We start from the raw sequence: 14045 nt of genomic DNA, 5'->3' as shown, positions 1-14045 counted from the left end.
GAGTGGCAGGATAGAGGTAAATGGCAGCGCTAGATTCGCTTGGTCTGGAAACATGGCTTGGCTGAGTTCTGGTATCGCATGGCTGAAGTATATCATGGCATTGCATCGTAATCGTGGATGGTGTACAACACCGTCTCTAGCATCTCTGTCATGTAATGGTCACTCATACAGCCACTTCGGCCGGATACCAGCACGATTCGATACCGTTCCATCACCAAGCACATATCTTACCCTCGCCCTCTGCACCCCGATCTCCTCGACCTGTACACCTATCCTGACTCTCTCCCTCAACGTACCAGAGAAAGCAGCTCCCCTCAGCACATTACTCTCCCCCACATCACTGCCGGCCAGTAAAGCAACTAATCCGAAGCGCCTGTCAACGGGAGTACTATACATGACTCGACTGACAACAATCAGGACCATGATAATAGCCGGCTGGATCGCACAAATAAAGAACAACGCCCACCCTTTGTGCAACGTCAAACGCTGCGAAGTCATGACCGTGGGCCGTTTGTACCGCATCCCAGCCTGCTCAAGCGTGATCGTAGTATCTCTACTCGGATCAGAGTCCTCGACATGATACTTGTACGTCCTATTAGTCCCGTATCCCGGACCATTATTCGTGACTATACGACTCCACAGCATACTCGCCGCCACAGTTGAAAAAGTCGCTCCAGCCCAACGTGTTTGGTCCGTGGCGTTGTGGCCGTTGGCGAAGCGGGCTAGGGGTTCATAGGTCATGCCGACGTACCACTGTCCAATGTCTAGTTGATTATTGGTGAGGACGTATTGATAGGCGGCGGTGTAGACCGGATCGTGGGGTGCTGGGTGCTGGTCGGAGTAGCATGTCCCGTCTACTAGCTCGAAGGATCCGCTGCTGATACTCCATGTCCCTTGACAAGGCACCCGACTGAGTGAGTACATGTTGGCGTAGGGGATGAAGGTGGTCAGGTTGTCTGGAGTGCCGCCTTTAGGTGTTGGACAGACGCCTAGGAAGAGCCAGGATTGGTCTTTGTTGGAGAGTACGTCCCAGTTGCCCAGCATCCCCACCACCCAGCCAGCAAAAGTATCCACTGTCACCAGTCTCGAGGTGTTCGCGTAGGTCTTCCAGAATTGGGAACCAACCTGCGCATTGGTTGAGGTCCTGTAGAAGGTTTCGTCTCGATGTGTGTCAACGGTGTCGTTGTACTGGGCCAATAAACCATAGACGTTCGCAGTCACATTCCTTGTCTCGCCCAGGTCGAGGTCTTTCTGCCATGATTTGATTGTGCTGGATTTGGGCGTGTCCAGCATGGCAGTGGCGGTCTGACCCAAGACTAAAGCATTGTACCCGAAAGCTGCCGGGAAGCTTGGAGTCTGATCGACGTGCCAATTCCATGTTGTTTGGAGAAACGGTAATGTAGCGTTATACATCAGCGTTGTGCCCACCAGGCCCGATGATGCTGTCAGCCCCGGAGGCGGATACATGCCCCATGTCGTTGACTTCTCCCCGATGAGAACTGTACTAGCGCCACCATTGAAGAACTGCTTGTAGGCCAAGGAGAGGCCAAGAGGTAGAAATGTGAAAGCGAAGAGTACCGTCATCCAGCCGAGTTCCATCTGTGGTCCAAAGCCAGTCTTTCTTAGCAGACCATCCAGATTCTGCAATGTAGACTGGCCGTGTCGGATCTCCCACTGTACCCATACCAGAGGTGCGACATAACCGAGACACAGATTCATGATCGAGATCATCAATCCGACTGCTGTCAATTGTTGCTTAGTCCCCAGCCTCCAGGCGATAGCGTCGCTTTGAATGACTAGCACAGCAGCGGCGCAACATAGCAGAGAGAGCAATAGGGCCATCATATCTAATGGATGCCATACAGCTTTCGAATCCTCCATGCCCAGACCTTTTGGCTCCAGATCGTCATTCTGTCCTATGACGTGCTCTCTTTGGATGGGCACCGAATCTGCTTCGACATGGTGGCCATCGTGCGGAGGACCTGTGCTCGGTAGTCTTGTGAAGGGTGTCCTTCGCATCGGATTCAGGGCATTCAGAGCGATGTCCATCATGGGCTCAGTCGTAATGAAGGTCGTCTTCAGACCCTCGAGCAAATTCTCAAATAGATCTCCAAAGCCATCATGTCGTGGTCGAAGTTATTGTTGTACATATGGTTGTGTCGTTGGGGCCAAAGGATTCAGCCGCAACATGCGTTGCAGGCACCGAGGCGTCTGTAGCTCCAGACCACTGCTTGTCGCTAGCACATAGCGTGTGCAAGGATTGCATGTTGATGGAATGGTAGAGCATTGCGGGTATACAGGTTCTACTTGTGGTATCGTGCCTGTAAGAGATGTCGTGCCCAGCATATACAACTTTGTTGTGGATGAAGATGAAACGAAATTCGTTACACGACTACAAGATGACTGAGCATTGCAGGCTGCGCCACCGTCCAATACACGAGACATTGCGTTGAAATCCCTGTGCCTACGGGTATCGTATAACATAACATAAGTAGACTCATCTTTGCCTTGCTCTACTACCGTTCTGCTGAGACTGCTGCTGCTCCTCGCCCTCCTTCTCCTTGTCTTCCTGCCCCAGACTCCCATCATCCTAACTTTGTGCTTCTTTCTCCTCCTCCGCGCTACTGGTATAGTACTTGCCACCCCATCCCTTATCCAATCCCAGTACTTTTCCAGTGACAACGCCGAAACAGCTCGCGAAAGCATTGCCTAACCACAAGATGACCAATATAAGTGCCAGCACTGTCGACCACACCCAGAAGGCGCGGCTGTTCAGCACAACGCCCAATTGCACCGCCGCGTTCGTGTAGACACCCCATGGGAAGACAAGACTCCAGGATGCCAGACTCTGATCCCATTTAAACAGAGTCTTAGGCGCTATGATGGTGTAATGCAAGATTGCAAGGCAGGCGAAAGCCCACCAGAATGTGCCGAAGCCCCAGTATAATAGACCAAGAAACTCGCTCGTCGTTGCAATCGTAGAAGCACCAGACGGCCCGATAAAGCTCGAAGTGTCGTATGACGCAAAGGCACCTCTCTGCACAACATTGCCCAAGACCTGGAGAGCAAAACTGGCTTGTCCCGGTGGACCGCACAGGATCATGATCTGATAAACCTTTTGCTGAGGCGGGTATGCTCCATCGAACAGCCTGGCCATGAAGACTCCATCAAAAGCGATTGAGGTCGGCAGTGCCATCCCCAGGAAGATGTAAGATAGAATAATGACCGGGACCTGTAGATTGGCTCCAAGCTCTCCATATCGACACACCACACCACCTCCCGCCGCGAGCGTCAGACTCGAGATCAGAGGTAGGAAGACGCTAGGTGCCACGCCATCGATACCCGGGCCCTCCACGTACGTGAGTATGTATGGGATACCGATGGTCGTGACGGCGGTAAGCACAACATTGATCCAGAACATGACATATGCCACCATGCCCCAAGTCAAGCTCCAAGACAGCAGGTTTAGCGCTATCATGGCGTAGATGGTGGTGAAGGCGATGCTAATGGAAGACAAGCATGCCGTTTCCTGCGGGTCGGTCGAGAGGATAGTGAAGACATGGCGCGGGTAGAGTGCGATGCGGACCAGATAGATACAGACGAAGAAGATTAGCGTGATGAACGTGATGACCCAAAGGATTTGACTGATGATGTTGAGGCCATGGAAGTGGTAGTGGAGATCTAGAGAATCTTCGGTCAGGTTGCTGTATTCAGATTAATATCAGGCTGGGAAAAGCTCACTGTGTAGAATGATGGACAGGATGCCAGTGCCTTGCGGTACGAGGAACCACTGTTGGGATGTCAGTATGTTCTACCTAGCAATCCATATCCGCAGCTGACCTGCGATGTAAACGACTTCAATGCCACCCGCCACGCGGCAATGCGCTGGCCGCCTTGTCCTTCCACATCTTGTTCACCCATTACTATGAATACCCTCTCAACTATGAATAAGAGTGTCCAAAACCGCCGCCGCAAGACGAGCAGGCCATCAAGCGATAGCCGAACTCATACACACGGGATAGAGATGCCATGGTCACAGATCATTGATGATCAACGTCATGTCTCAATTAAGTTCATCGTGAGGTAATGGTATTCATATTAGCGCCTGGACCCGGTGGTCCCGCGTGAAGAATTACCGGCAAGTCATGATTCAGTGCCGAAAGTGGTATTAACCGTGGCATCTACTTCTCCGGGAACACAAACCAGTCGCGTGTCGCGTGCAATGTAGTAAATATGAGAAGTCAAGAATCTGATCAGAGTATTGGTGATGATGTGCCAAGAGATGCAGATGAGTTATCGCTGCATCAGATCTATACGAAAAAGCGGGTAGCAACTATCACACCCGTCCCGTACTCTGGAGAAAATCATACTGATCCACAGTCCATCGCCACAGGACGCGATCTTAGCCAGTGAAGGATTCCAGGCAGCTCCATATCCCCCAGAATATATCGGACACCTACCTCCAAGGCACAGGTGGCGGTGACATCTCTTGCCCGCCCTCTGGAGTATCGCCATGATACTCAGGTGACTCCGAGACCGTGTCCTGGCTCTCCGGTGTAGCACCATACCGCGCACGCACATACTTAAAAACGGGCCTGCCGTCTCTCCAGAACCCATGGCCAGGTTTCCGCGTTTCTTGATATTATCGAAACCGCTGGCCATAACTCCCCAGACTAGATCGGGAGGCTCCCGCGTCTGCGGCATCGGAGCGGAGGAAAGTCGCGCTGGCCCATCTATCGTAAGTTAGAAGTCAGCAAAATCGTTTCTGAAAGGAAAGAATGGAGGGATGGAGGTAGAACTCACATCCTGACCCTCCGATCATCACCAGCAGAAGCAAATATGCCATGGTTAGTCGGACTCCACGCAACCGCGTTGACAGTCCCACCAATATGCGCCTCGAGCGAAGCGACCAAGCAGCCCGTCTGCCGTCGCCAAACTAGCACCCTCGAGTCCTCAGAGCCCGAGATCACGAAGTTCTCTCCCGCGCCACCATACGAACTCCGTATCACGAATTTATCTTGCTGAGCACCTTCATACCGCATGATCGTGTCCCCCGTCACAGAATCCAAAGCTAAGACCCGACCACCGTTCATGGAAACGAGGAGTTGTGTGCCATCAGCCGAGAAGTGAATAGACGTCAATTTGTCCTCCAAACTCCATTCGGCGATCTTAGTTCGTGACCGCAGATCAAAAACCATAATCCCATGATCAAGAGTCGTAGCCGCCATCCGCGAGCCATCGGCACTAACAGCACAATCCGAGATGCGGAAACTATTTCGATTCTCCTTCTGACTGACATCCCACGGCGGATCTCGCCAGCTATGGATTTCATTATTCCGCATGCCGCCGCTAGAACTCGTGGCGTTGGCTCCAGGGACACTGTACAGACCGAGTGGTCGCTGGGATCCCTGTGTGCCGATGACGAAAGTTTCCGAGTCTGGGAGCCAGGCTGCGGTCGTGACGGGGTAGTCGAAGTGATCTGCATGTGCTACTCTTCTGCCGTCTCGAGTTGATATGACCACGAAGTCGTTGTTCTGTGAGCAGGAGATGAGATATTCGTCGTTTGGGCTGAAGGCGACGTAGCACACACCCTTGGTTGAGTCGGTAGGGTGGTTGTTGCGATTATGTTCTTGTATCTCGTGCCGTAGGGAAAAGGTCTCTGTGTCGTAAACGCATACGATGCCATCCTTGCCTGCTGTCGCGAGCATCGAGCCATCATGGCTGAACTCAAGGTGCCAGACTTCATCTGTGTGATTCCGGAGCTCCAGGTAGGTCTCCAGTGGAAAGTCATCCGCCGGACATTCGTGATCCTGGTAGAGGCTTGGCTGTGCGGTTGTGTTGTGGTATCGGCAATTCATTATCTGCTCCTCCTGGACAGCCGTGAACAGCGTCGCTAGTCGATGCTCTGGGATCATGACTGATGGTGCAATATACCTCGATAAATCAGAGAGTAGTAAATTCCGGCTCTCGCCTTCTGCTCCATCCCACTCTGCCTGTCTTCGAAGGTCATCAGGGCTCTGGCACATGACCAGACTGGATAGCGCATGTAATCGTGCGATATCCCTTTTCAGTGGCGTGAGCTCAGTCCGAAGTACTGATAATGCAGCATTGAGATCTCTATTCTCCAGCAATTCCAGGTACTTCTGCTGCCGGAGCATGAATCGCATGAACGTCGTGTCTGCACTTTCCGCCAACGGAAGACCACGTCGTGCATGTCCATTCCGACTCGGAACCAACTCTCTACTCCTCTTCCACTCCGCCACACTATGTCCATTACCCAACATCACTCCGCCACCGTCACCCTCCGCACCTTCATCACCCCCACTACTCCCAAACAATACTGCTTCCGCCTCCTCCCACTCCCCTCCCAGAACCGCCGACCTGAAAGCCGCCACGCTAGGTATCTCAAGCTCATACCCACTCTCCCCACTCAATTGCTTCGCCGCGCCATGATACCCCAAATCGCTCAGACTCTGCAATAGTATCCGGCTGACTTCCTCCCTATCATGACCGTGAAACGGCGTCCCATCGTGCGGCTGATGTCTAATCACCGCCGATGCTCCCTCCGCATGACCGTTGTTGTGGTAGCCGTTCGACTCGCTGTTGCTGCTCTTGCCCGAGCCATTCGTGTGGGAGTGGGGCGAGGAGCCCCCGTTGGCGGAGGAGCCGTTGGTCGATTGACGTGCTCGGTGTTCGTGGGTATGGTCGAGTCGCATGCTCGGCTCTGTGGGGTCGTCCGTGGTGGAGTCTCGAGCCCGAGGACGTTTCGCTTTCCGTCGCTGAGTGCCGCTGCTTGCACTCCCGCTCCCTGATGCTGGGACTGCCACTCGCTCCGGATCAGGAGAACTCCTCCGTCGCTTCCGTGGTCGTTCAGATGCTCCGCTGGCTTCTTCAACGATAGTAGAGTGGTGGACCTCGGTAGATGTGTTGGTGTGGGGTTGTGCTGGAGAATCTGATGCTGGAGGGGGACTGTAGGTGGAGGTTGTGGTTGGGCCGGCGGTAATGATAGGGGAGGTGGGAGTGGATCGATCGTCCTCCAGCTCGAAAGCCGTAGGGTTGTTGTTGGTGAGCGAGCAAACGTCGTCAGGCTTGGTTGTGCCCTACGACATCTGCCTGAGGCGACCGCCGCCTTGCTCGGGATAACCAGGGTACGTATGTGTGTGTGTTGTGATCGGTGTGGTATCCCGATACCGTGGAATGTTGGATCTCGAGAAGTTGGTGAATGCCTGCTGACGTATGTACAGTCGGTTACTGACAGCCTGCCGGAGACGGATAGATTGGTTATTAGTCAGGCGACTATGCTGTGCTTGATTGGCTCGGAATCGGGCTATTGTCGTGATATGCTTGTACGAGCTGAAGTAGGTGTTCAATACTGTCGATCAAATGTCAGCAGCCTTTTGACAGACAGAGCAGGTGTTATCGCAGATCAGAAGTGGTAGCAGCAGCAGGTGTCAGTAGCTGGCTCTGGATGATCAGCGGCACAAGCAGGTGATACCCTAGTCAGAGCTCTACTGTAAACCTGCGTAATGCCGATACGCTAAACCCTGATTATGCAGCAAGCTTGGGTGTCCTTGCTTGCCTCGATTTGTTTCGCATTTGCTAGGAACAGGACGCCCTCTTCGTCGTAACTGCCGTCAATGTCGATCGTTTGCTAAAACTTACAATCATTTGTGTAGGTCTATTGTGTAGTGGCTTTTGGGCAAGATCTTGCAGACGAGATAGTGTACAGTATGATGTTCGTCACCAAACACTAGTGTCGACATTTGCGGGGACGATAAGCACATACACCTACCTGCCAGACCGTCTCAGATACGGTACGTTCATGCGAGCACAGCTGGGCGTCGAGTTTGGTAAACGTACATCTAGCAACACCAACTAAATGTACAAACACACACCCACCCACCCACACAACCCATAAGCCCCAAAGTGGTATCAATAAAACATGTAAGCAGTAGATAATGCTGTCTCACGCCAGTGCTTGCATGGTAGAAGCGCCCTTGCTAATGCCGTCGTCCCATCCCATGCCCAACATTATGCTGGAGAATCACAACATCCTTGTGCCGAACATGCAGTAGTCGTCTCCACTTTCTTGTACCTTCAGGTATTAATCATCTCCATCATGCTATCCTCCTCCTTGGCAGCAGAGTCCACATCCGCTCTCTCCGCCATCGGCTCCGGTGCACTCTCAGGAACAGCATCAGGCATCTGCACGTCTTCCTGCTTCTGCTCACTGCCGACCTCAGTACTCCCAACAATGTTTTCCATCGCCTTCTCAGCCTCCACCATATTCTCGTCAACGTGCGGCGGCCTCTCATCCCCTGTACCGTCTAGATTAGAAACCCCATCATGGTCATTAACCAGATCATCAAAGACATTATCAATGCCACCGGGACCACCAAGACTATGCTGACTACCTCCAAACCCACTCGGACTCCCCAGACCCATACCCATCCCAAGTCCGAGGCCAGAGTGCATGATGCCGTTAGCAGGCTTAGGGCTATCGAACATGCTACTACTGGGTCGGCCGTCGAAATGCGGATGCGGACTCATGATCCCACCACCACTGCCCTGCTTGGCCTCGTTGGCACTGGGGCTGTCGAAGATGGAACCGCCGGCGCCGTCGAAGATATGAGTATCGAAGGAGGGAGCTGGAGGTGTCGCGCGGGACTGAAAGTCTAGATTGGAGAAAGTGGTTGGCGAGCCGAGGGGAGCGGCATGTGCAGCGTCGATCGGATTCGTTTCGCTAGCGGTGGAGAAGAGCGGCGCATCTTGATACGAAGACGTCACGGCAGAATTGGCCTGCACCGAATTGCGATGCGGTTGCGTGCCGTAATCAAACACCGGCGTCATTTGCGAGGGAGTAAGGTTTGCTATACGCTTACGCATGGCATCGGTGTCGGCATCGCGGGTCGAAGGATCGTGCATAAGGACCAGCTTCATCTTGAGCAGTTTCTCGCTGTTCATATGAGGCTCGGCACGGAGCATCTCGCTGACTACTGGCGCACCAGCGTACTCGCCCATGACTTGGATGGCGAGTGGGGTGAGGAACTTCTTGACTGCTGCTTCGCCGGTAGGTCCGATGGAGGAGCCTGGGGTGAACGGTGGTACGCTGCCGACTGGAGACAGAGAGGAAGTATTTGCAGGCTGGAGTGGTTGAGTCTTACCCATCGACTCCGAGGCTTTCCGCTTGGCAATATGTGGCTTGATCTTGTACTGCTGCGGGAGCTCGTCGGGATTAGTGATGCCCAGCTGCGCCATGAGTTTCTGCTGCTTTGTCGGTCTGGGCTTGCGAGTCGAGCCAGAAGCGTCCATCCTTGGTGGCGGCTCTGGTGCGACGGGCGCCCATTTATGCAACTCCTGGCGTAGGAAGTTGGTCTCGTCGGCAAGGAGGATATCTGCACCCTCAATCTTGCGGAGGTAAAAGCGGAGTGTGTTGACTTCTTCATGTGTGATCGGGTTTTCGGGATTGATCAGCGTCTTCATGAAGTGCCGGAACTCGCTTCCGTACTCGCAAATGCCAGCCAAAACCTTCTCCTCCTCAGGCTGGAAAGGTAACGTCTCAAGCTTGTCCTGCCAGTTCTGCAGATCGTCGAGCTTCGGTCTCGCAGCATCACGTGGAATCTTGACCCGCCAGTCGCAAATAGGACAGGTATACTTGTCGTCCTCCTTGACCTTGCCGCGCGCAATCTTCAGACACTTGCCATGATACCACTCATGACAGATCTCGCATTCGATCATCATCCCAGCCTCGGACTTGCGACAGATGCAGAAGACATCTCTGCTAGAATTGCTCCCATCTGCTATCGGCCTCGCATCCTCGGGAGTCGGTTCGCGCGAGGAGGGCTCGACAGGCATTCTAGGTTTGTCGGTGAGGTCGAAGCAGGATTCGTTGCGGAGGTTGACGATCATCATGTGCTGGTGGAGGATGTGGAGGGGTGCATTGGCTTTGCCAAACAGTTTCTTGCCTTCGCGCATCCAATCTTCATGCTGTTTCTGCAGCTTCTCCAGCTCAATCGTGCCGGTGGGTTTGCTCTGCAGCTCTTCCAGTGCTCGCATGACCGCGCGAAGGTCGTCGTAGGTCGGTCGCTGTCTGAACTCTGGATTCTTGCTCTGCTCGACCAAGGCCGCGATCTTCTCCTGAACCTCGCGCTGCTTCCTGAGTATCGCGTCGACGGCGGCAAGTGTCTCAGCAGAAACGGGGAGGGTAGTCGCTTGCGTGGCCAGAGAGTCGAGCTGCTGATAGTGGACCTGCTCAACGGCCATGAGCTCTTTCGCCTTCTGCTCCCACAGCTCGCCCTGCGCCTTGTGTTCGCGGAAGAAGAGCAGGTCAGGATTGGTATCGGGCACGCCAATCTCTGCACCTTCTGCGAGGAACTTCTCAATGTCCTTGAGGGTCTGGTCTTGGCGACGCGTCTCGATGTTCGGCCGCTTGATCTTGGCCGTGTCGTCCCACCTCAGGCGCTTGACGACGCGCTCGAGATTGTCAATCTCGGGAATGTCGACGTGAAACTCCCTACCGCGCTCCATGAGTTCTTCAAAGTCAACAGTAGTGTGCACGCGAATGTTGTTGAGGGCGGTGCTCGCGTCGCGTTGGAACTCGGCGATATTCTCCGCGCGTTCGCGTAGCGTGTTGATCTCAGGACAGTCGAAGCTGATCTCATCCGCCTTCTGCAGCAGCGTGCGGATATTCTCCACCTTTCGCAATTCCTTATCGCGTTCTTCGAGCTCTGCAGCCTTCGCAGTGCCTTTGCGCCAAGCCTTCTCATTCTTCCGCCGATTCTGTTGCTTGCGCGTGATGTAATTGGTCGCGTCCTCGACCCACTCGTTACACCGCTCCACAAACCTTCGCAAATCGGGAAGCTGCGACAGGTCAAATTGGATCTTCTCGCCTTCCGCAAGCAGCGTGCGCAGGTGTTTCAGCGATGGTCGTGCATTCTCGTCGAGCTCACTGTCAACCTTCGCTGCCCACGTCTCTGGTATATTCGCTTTGTCAACCACTTTCCGCACAGTCGCCGCCAGGGCCTCGTCTGTCATGCGATATTGCAAGACATGCTCGCCCTGCTGAGCCGAGTATCGTTCCGTCTCTGGCGCGTCGCAGCATTCGTAGCCTCCAGCGTGCTGCAAGCATAGCGTCTTCCCAGTCTTCTTGCATCTATACCGTGACAGGTGGCAATACGCCTTGCAGAAGGCGCAGATCTCTTCATCTTCCTCGGTCTGTGGACCAATGAGTCCAGGTTCAGCCGAATACCTTGGCGAAAATTGTTGCGCCTCCTTCGCTGCCGCGGGCTCCAACTGCGGACCCTCGAGAAACTGCTTGCGAGCAGCCAACTCCTCATCGCGCATGCGTTCCATGGCGGATGCAAGCCACTTTGCAGTTCTGATTGTGTGGTCGCGGGATGCAGCAGTCAGGAGTAGCTCATCGTGTGAAAAGCACGGCTGCTTCCGATACCCTCGCAGCCTTTCCACGCCTTCTTCACCGAAAGGCTCCCAGTCAGGCGGGGCAAAGTTGACGGCCTCGTTGAAGTTGAAGCCGTGGTTGAAGCCTGCATGGTATGCGCGTGGGAAGGTGATGACGAATTGTCCAGCATGCTGATCAATCGCATATACCCGCACACCGGCTTTGCGAAGCTTGTCTGGACGGGCGAGTGTGACGAGCTGAAACAGCAGATCCGGCTGAGTCTCGAACAACTCTGGTAGTTCTTCTTTCATGGCCTCCTCAAACTTGTACGAGTCCTCACCTGGCACACCGTACCACGTCTTGGTCTGACCAAAATGCTGGTAATTAGCCGAGTATGCGAGGTGGTCCTCATTATGCCAGCAGAAAGTCGAAAAGCACATGCCGACATAAAGCCAAGGGATCGTCATGCCAGAGACGTCAGACTGGATGTGACGGAACAGTGATTCCTTGTCCAACGGCAAGATGTTCAAATTCCAGGGATCTGAGGAGTAAGGATCTCGAGGCTGCTTTTCGATCGTCGGGAAGCCACTACCGTGAGTCGTGCAGTGGATATCGGCTCCATACTCGACTTCCGTAGTATCTGACAGCTCATCCACAAGTCGCCAGAACTCGCGCTCGACATCTACCTCGTCCAGGGTACGCTTGTTCTCATTGAACGGACTGAACTGTCGTGGTATATTCTGGAAGTGGTTCCGCTTGAACTCGGTGGCTTTCTTCTGGAACCCATTAAGTGAGTAGACGTCGCCTTCCTCGAATCCATACTCGCCGGAACCGACCAGACAGCGCGGACAATGCCACTCGTAGTCTGGCTTCTGCTTGACTGGCGGATCCAAGCAGTGACTGTGGTACGCAGCATCGCAGCTATCGCATCGTAAGATCTTGCTCTCCTCGTCACTCCTCAGGCAAAGCTCGCACGCCTCGCCAAATTTATGATCGCCTCGTTCGCGTGGTGTCGATGATCGGCCGCCGGACATCCGAGCATGGCTTGAGTGATGCATGTTGCTACCGGCGACAGTTGGAATATCTCTCCGCAACCTCTTCGATCGGCGGCTAATAGCGTCCATTTCTTCCGCACTAAGGACAGCGTCGCTATGTTGTCGCTTCAGCGAAGGGACCCCAAACACAGCAGGCATGAAAGATGCTTGATCAGGATTGAAAGCGGGTGGCGTGGCAGCCACATGCTGCGGTGTTGCGCTATTTGAGTGCACGAAGCCATTTGCGCCGTTGACAGATGTAAAAGAGGCGACGGGCGTAAGTGCTGCTGGCGGTGGAGGTGGTGCTGCATGGGCAGGTGCATTGACAGGCGTGAAGCCACCGGCGTTGACAGGCGTAAACCCTCCGGTACTGAATTGAGGCGGTGGCGGAGGGGGCGGCTGTGAACTTTCGGTCGATCGAGGTGGTTGCGGGGTGCCCTCGCCACTCATTGAAGCGTGTAAAGCAGTGTGAGCTTGCATGGTTGGTGGAGTGTCCTGCATACCCGAAGGTGTGAGCGGCGGTTGTCTCTTGATCGGCGATGGGTTTGGCGAGGGTGTATATGGACCGCCATTCATCAATTCCAGCTGCTGGTGTACACCAGGCTTTGCCACGCGAAGGTATTCCTCGTATGGCAGCAACCATTTCTGATACGAGTTCTTGAGCGATGTAGATAGCGATGACATGATCTTCCCGCTGTATCCCAGGTCTCGTCCTACTTCGGCCCATCTCTTGCCTTTGCACACAGAGTCAAACCCTCCCTTGCGTTCGACTGTCTTCTTGAGCCGATATAGATCAAGCGGCCGCTTGTCGACACTTGGGAAGCGATTGAGGTTATGTCCATTTTGCTTGTGGAATTTGGCGAGTTGATCGAGGTAGTCATTGTTCACGCGGTTGCCGCCTTCGACTGAATTGAGCTCTTGACGTCGAGTTCGGAAGTGGAAACGCTGTTGCGACCTCACGTCAGTATATCGTCCTCAATACAGAACCTCATGTTGTCGGAGTCTTTCTCAGAGTGTTACATACCTCGGTGTTGATTGCGAATGCCGGGTTCCAAGTCTGCGGAGGGACGATTTTGATGATGCCGTACTTGCTCCCTTCCGGCGCAATCTTCCGCATATACTCCGTCGGATCTCGAAATTCCTCCTCAGTCGGATAGTAAACTGGTGCCTCGGGTATGCCGAACATGCGATTCGTTTGTGGACGTTCAGGCTGCTCAGTCGGGAAGCCTCGGCGTTCAACGGTCGAGAGGTCGAGAGGCTCTGCTCGGCGTGCACTGAGTGGTATGGCATGATTATTGCCAGATGGTGGACCGTTCAATGTTCCTGGTGCCGTCAAGCGTTCTGCGGCCTTTGCTTTCCCTTCAAGTGTCGCTGGCGTGTCGACATCTGGCAAGGCTGTCTCGGGTGGTAGTGTAACGGCGGTGGTAGTGGTTGCACTGCCCACACTAGGAGGAACCACCATCTCGTCGACAGGCGGGCACCAAAGCCCTGTGGCGAGTGTTTGGCAGTCGTATGTAGTTCGCTGCTGCTCAAATCTCCGTACAGAGGCACTGATGCCAGCGCTACATGAAAGTGGCCGCTGGTCAGATGCGCTATATCCTGCGCTCCGATAC

General features: G+C 54.1%; 4 protein-coding genes across 4 annotated transcripts; all 4 read right to left on the bottom strand.

Moving 5' to 3' along the window:
- Positions 1-159: 159 nt before the first annotated feature.
- On the bottom strand, positions 160-2049 carry LTS14_000041 (uncharacterized protein; the record flags this gene model as incomplete). The annotated part of the gene is made up of 1 exon (XM_064832756.1): positions 160-2049. One exon carries the CDS (start codon positions 2047-2049, stop codon positions 160-162), a length of 1890 nt encoding a protein of 629 aa, XP_064699025.1.
- A 541-nt stretch (positions 2050-2590) lies between these two features.
- Positions 2591-3921, bottom strand: SSU1_1 (Plasma membrane sulfite pump involved in sulfite metabolism; the record flags this gene model as incomplete). Its single annotated transcript, XM_064832755.1, has 3 exons — positions 2591-3681; positions 3742-3790; positions 3841-3921. The coding sequence occupies 3 exons, from the start codon at positions 3919-3921 to the stop codon at positions 2591-2593; spliced, it is 1221 nt and encodes a 406-aa protein (XP_064699024.1).
- A 721-nt stretch (positions 3922-4642) lies between these two features.
- Positions 4643-7668, bottom strand: LTS14_000039 (uncharacterized protein; the record flags this gene model as incomplete). The annotated part of the gene is made up of 3 exons (XM_064832754.1): positions 4643-4733; positions 4804-7100; positions 7663-7668. 3 exons carry the CDS (start codon positions 7666-7668, stop codon positions 4643-4645), a joined length of 2394 nt encoding a protein of 797 aa, XP_064699023.1.
- A 429-nt stretch (positions 7669-8097) lies between these two features.
- Positions 8098-13894, bottom strand: LTS14_000038 (uncharacterized protein; the record flags this gene model as incomplete). Its single annotated transcript, XM_064832753.1, has 2 exons — positions 8098-13377; positions 13457-13894. 2 exons carry the CDS (start codon positions 13892-13894, stop codon positions 8098-8100), a joined length of 5718 nt encoding a protein of 1905 aa, XP_064699022.1.
- Between the last annotated feature and the right edge of the window lie 151 nt (positions 13895-14045).

Source organism: Recurvomyces mirabilis (assembly GCF_035927965.1).
Source record: "Recurvomyces mirabilis strain CCFEE 5264 chromosome Unknown scaffold_1, whole genome shotgun sequence".
NCBI classification, from domain to species: Eukaryota; Fungi; Ascomycota; class Dothideomycetes; order Mycosphaerellales; family Teratosphaeriaceae; genus Recurvomyces; species Recurvomyces mirabilis.
This window is presented reverse-complemented; position numbering and strand designations above follow the sequence as displayed.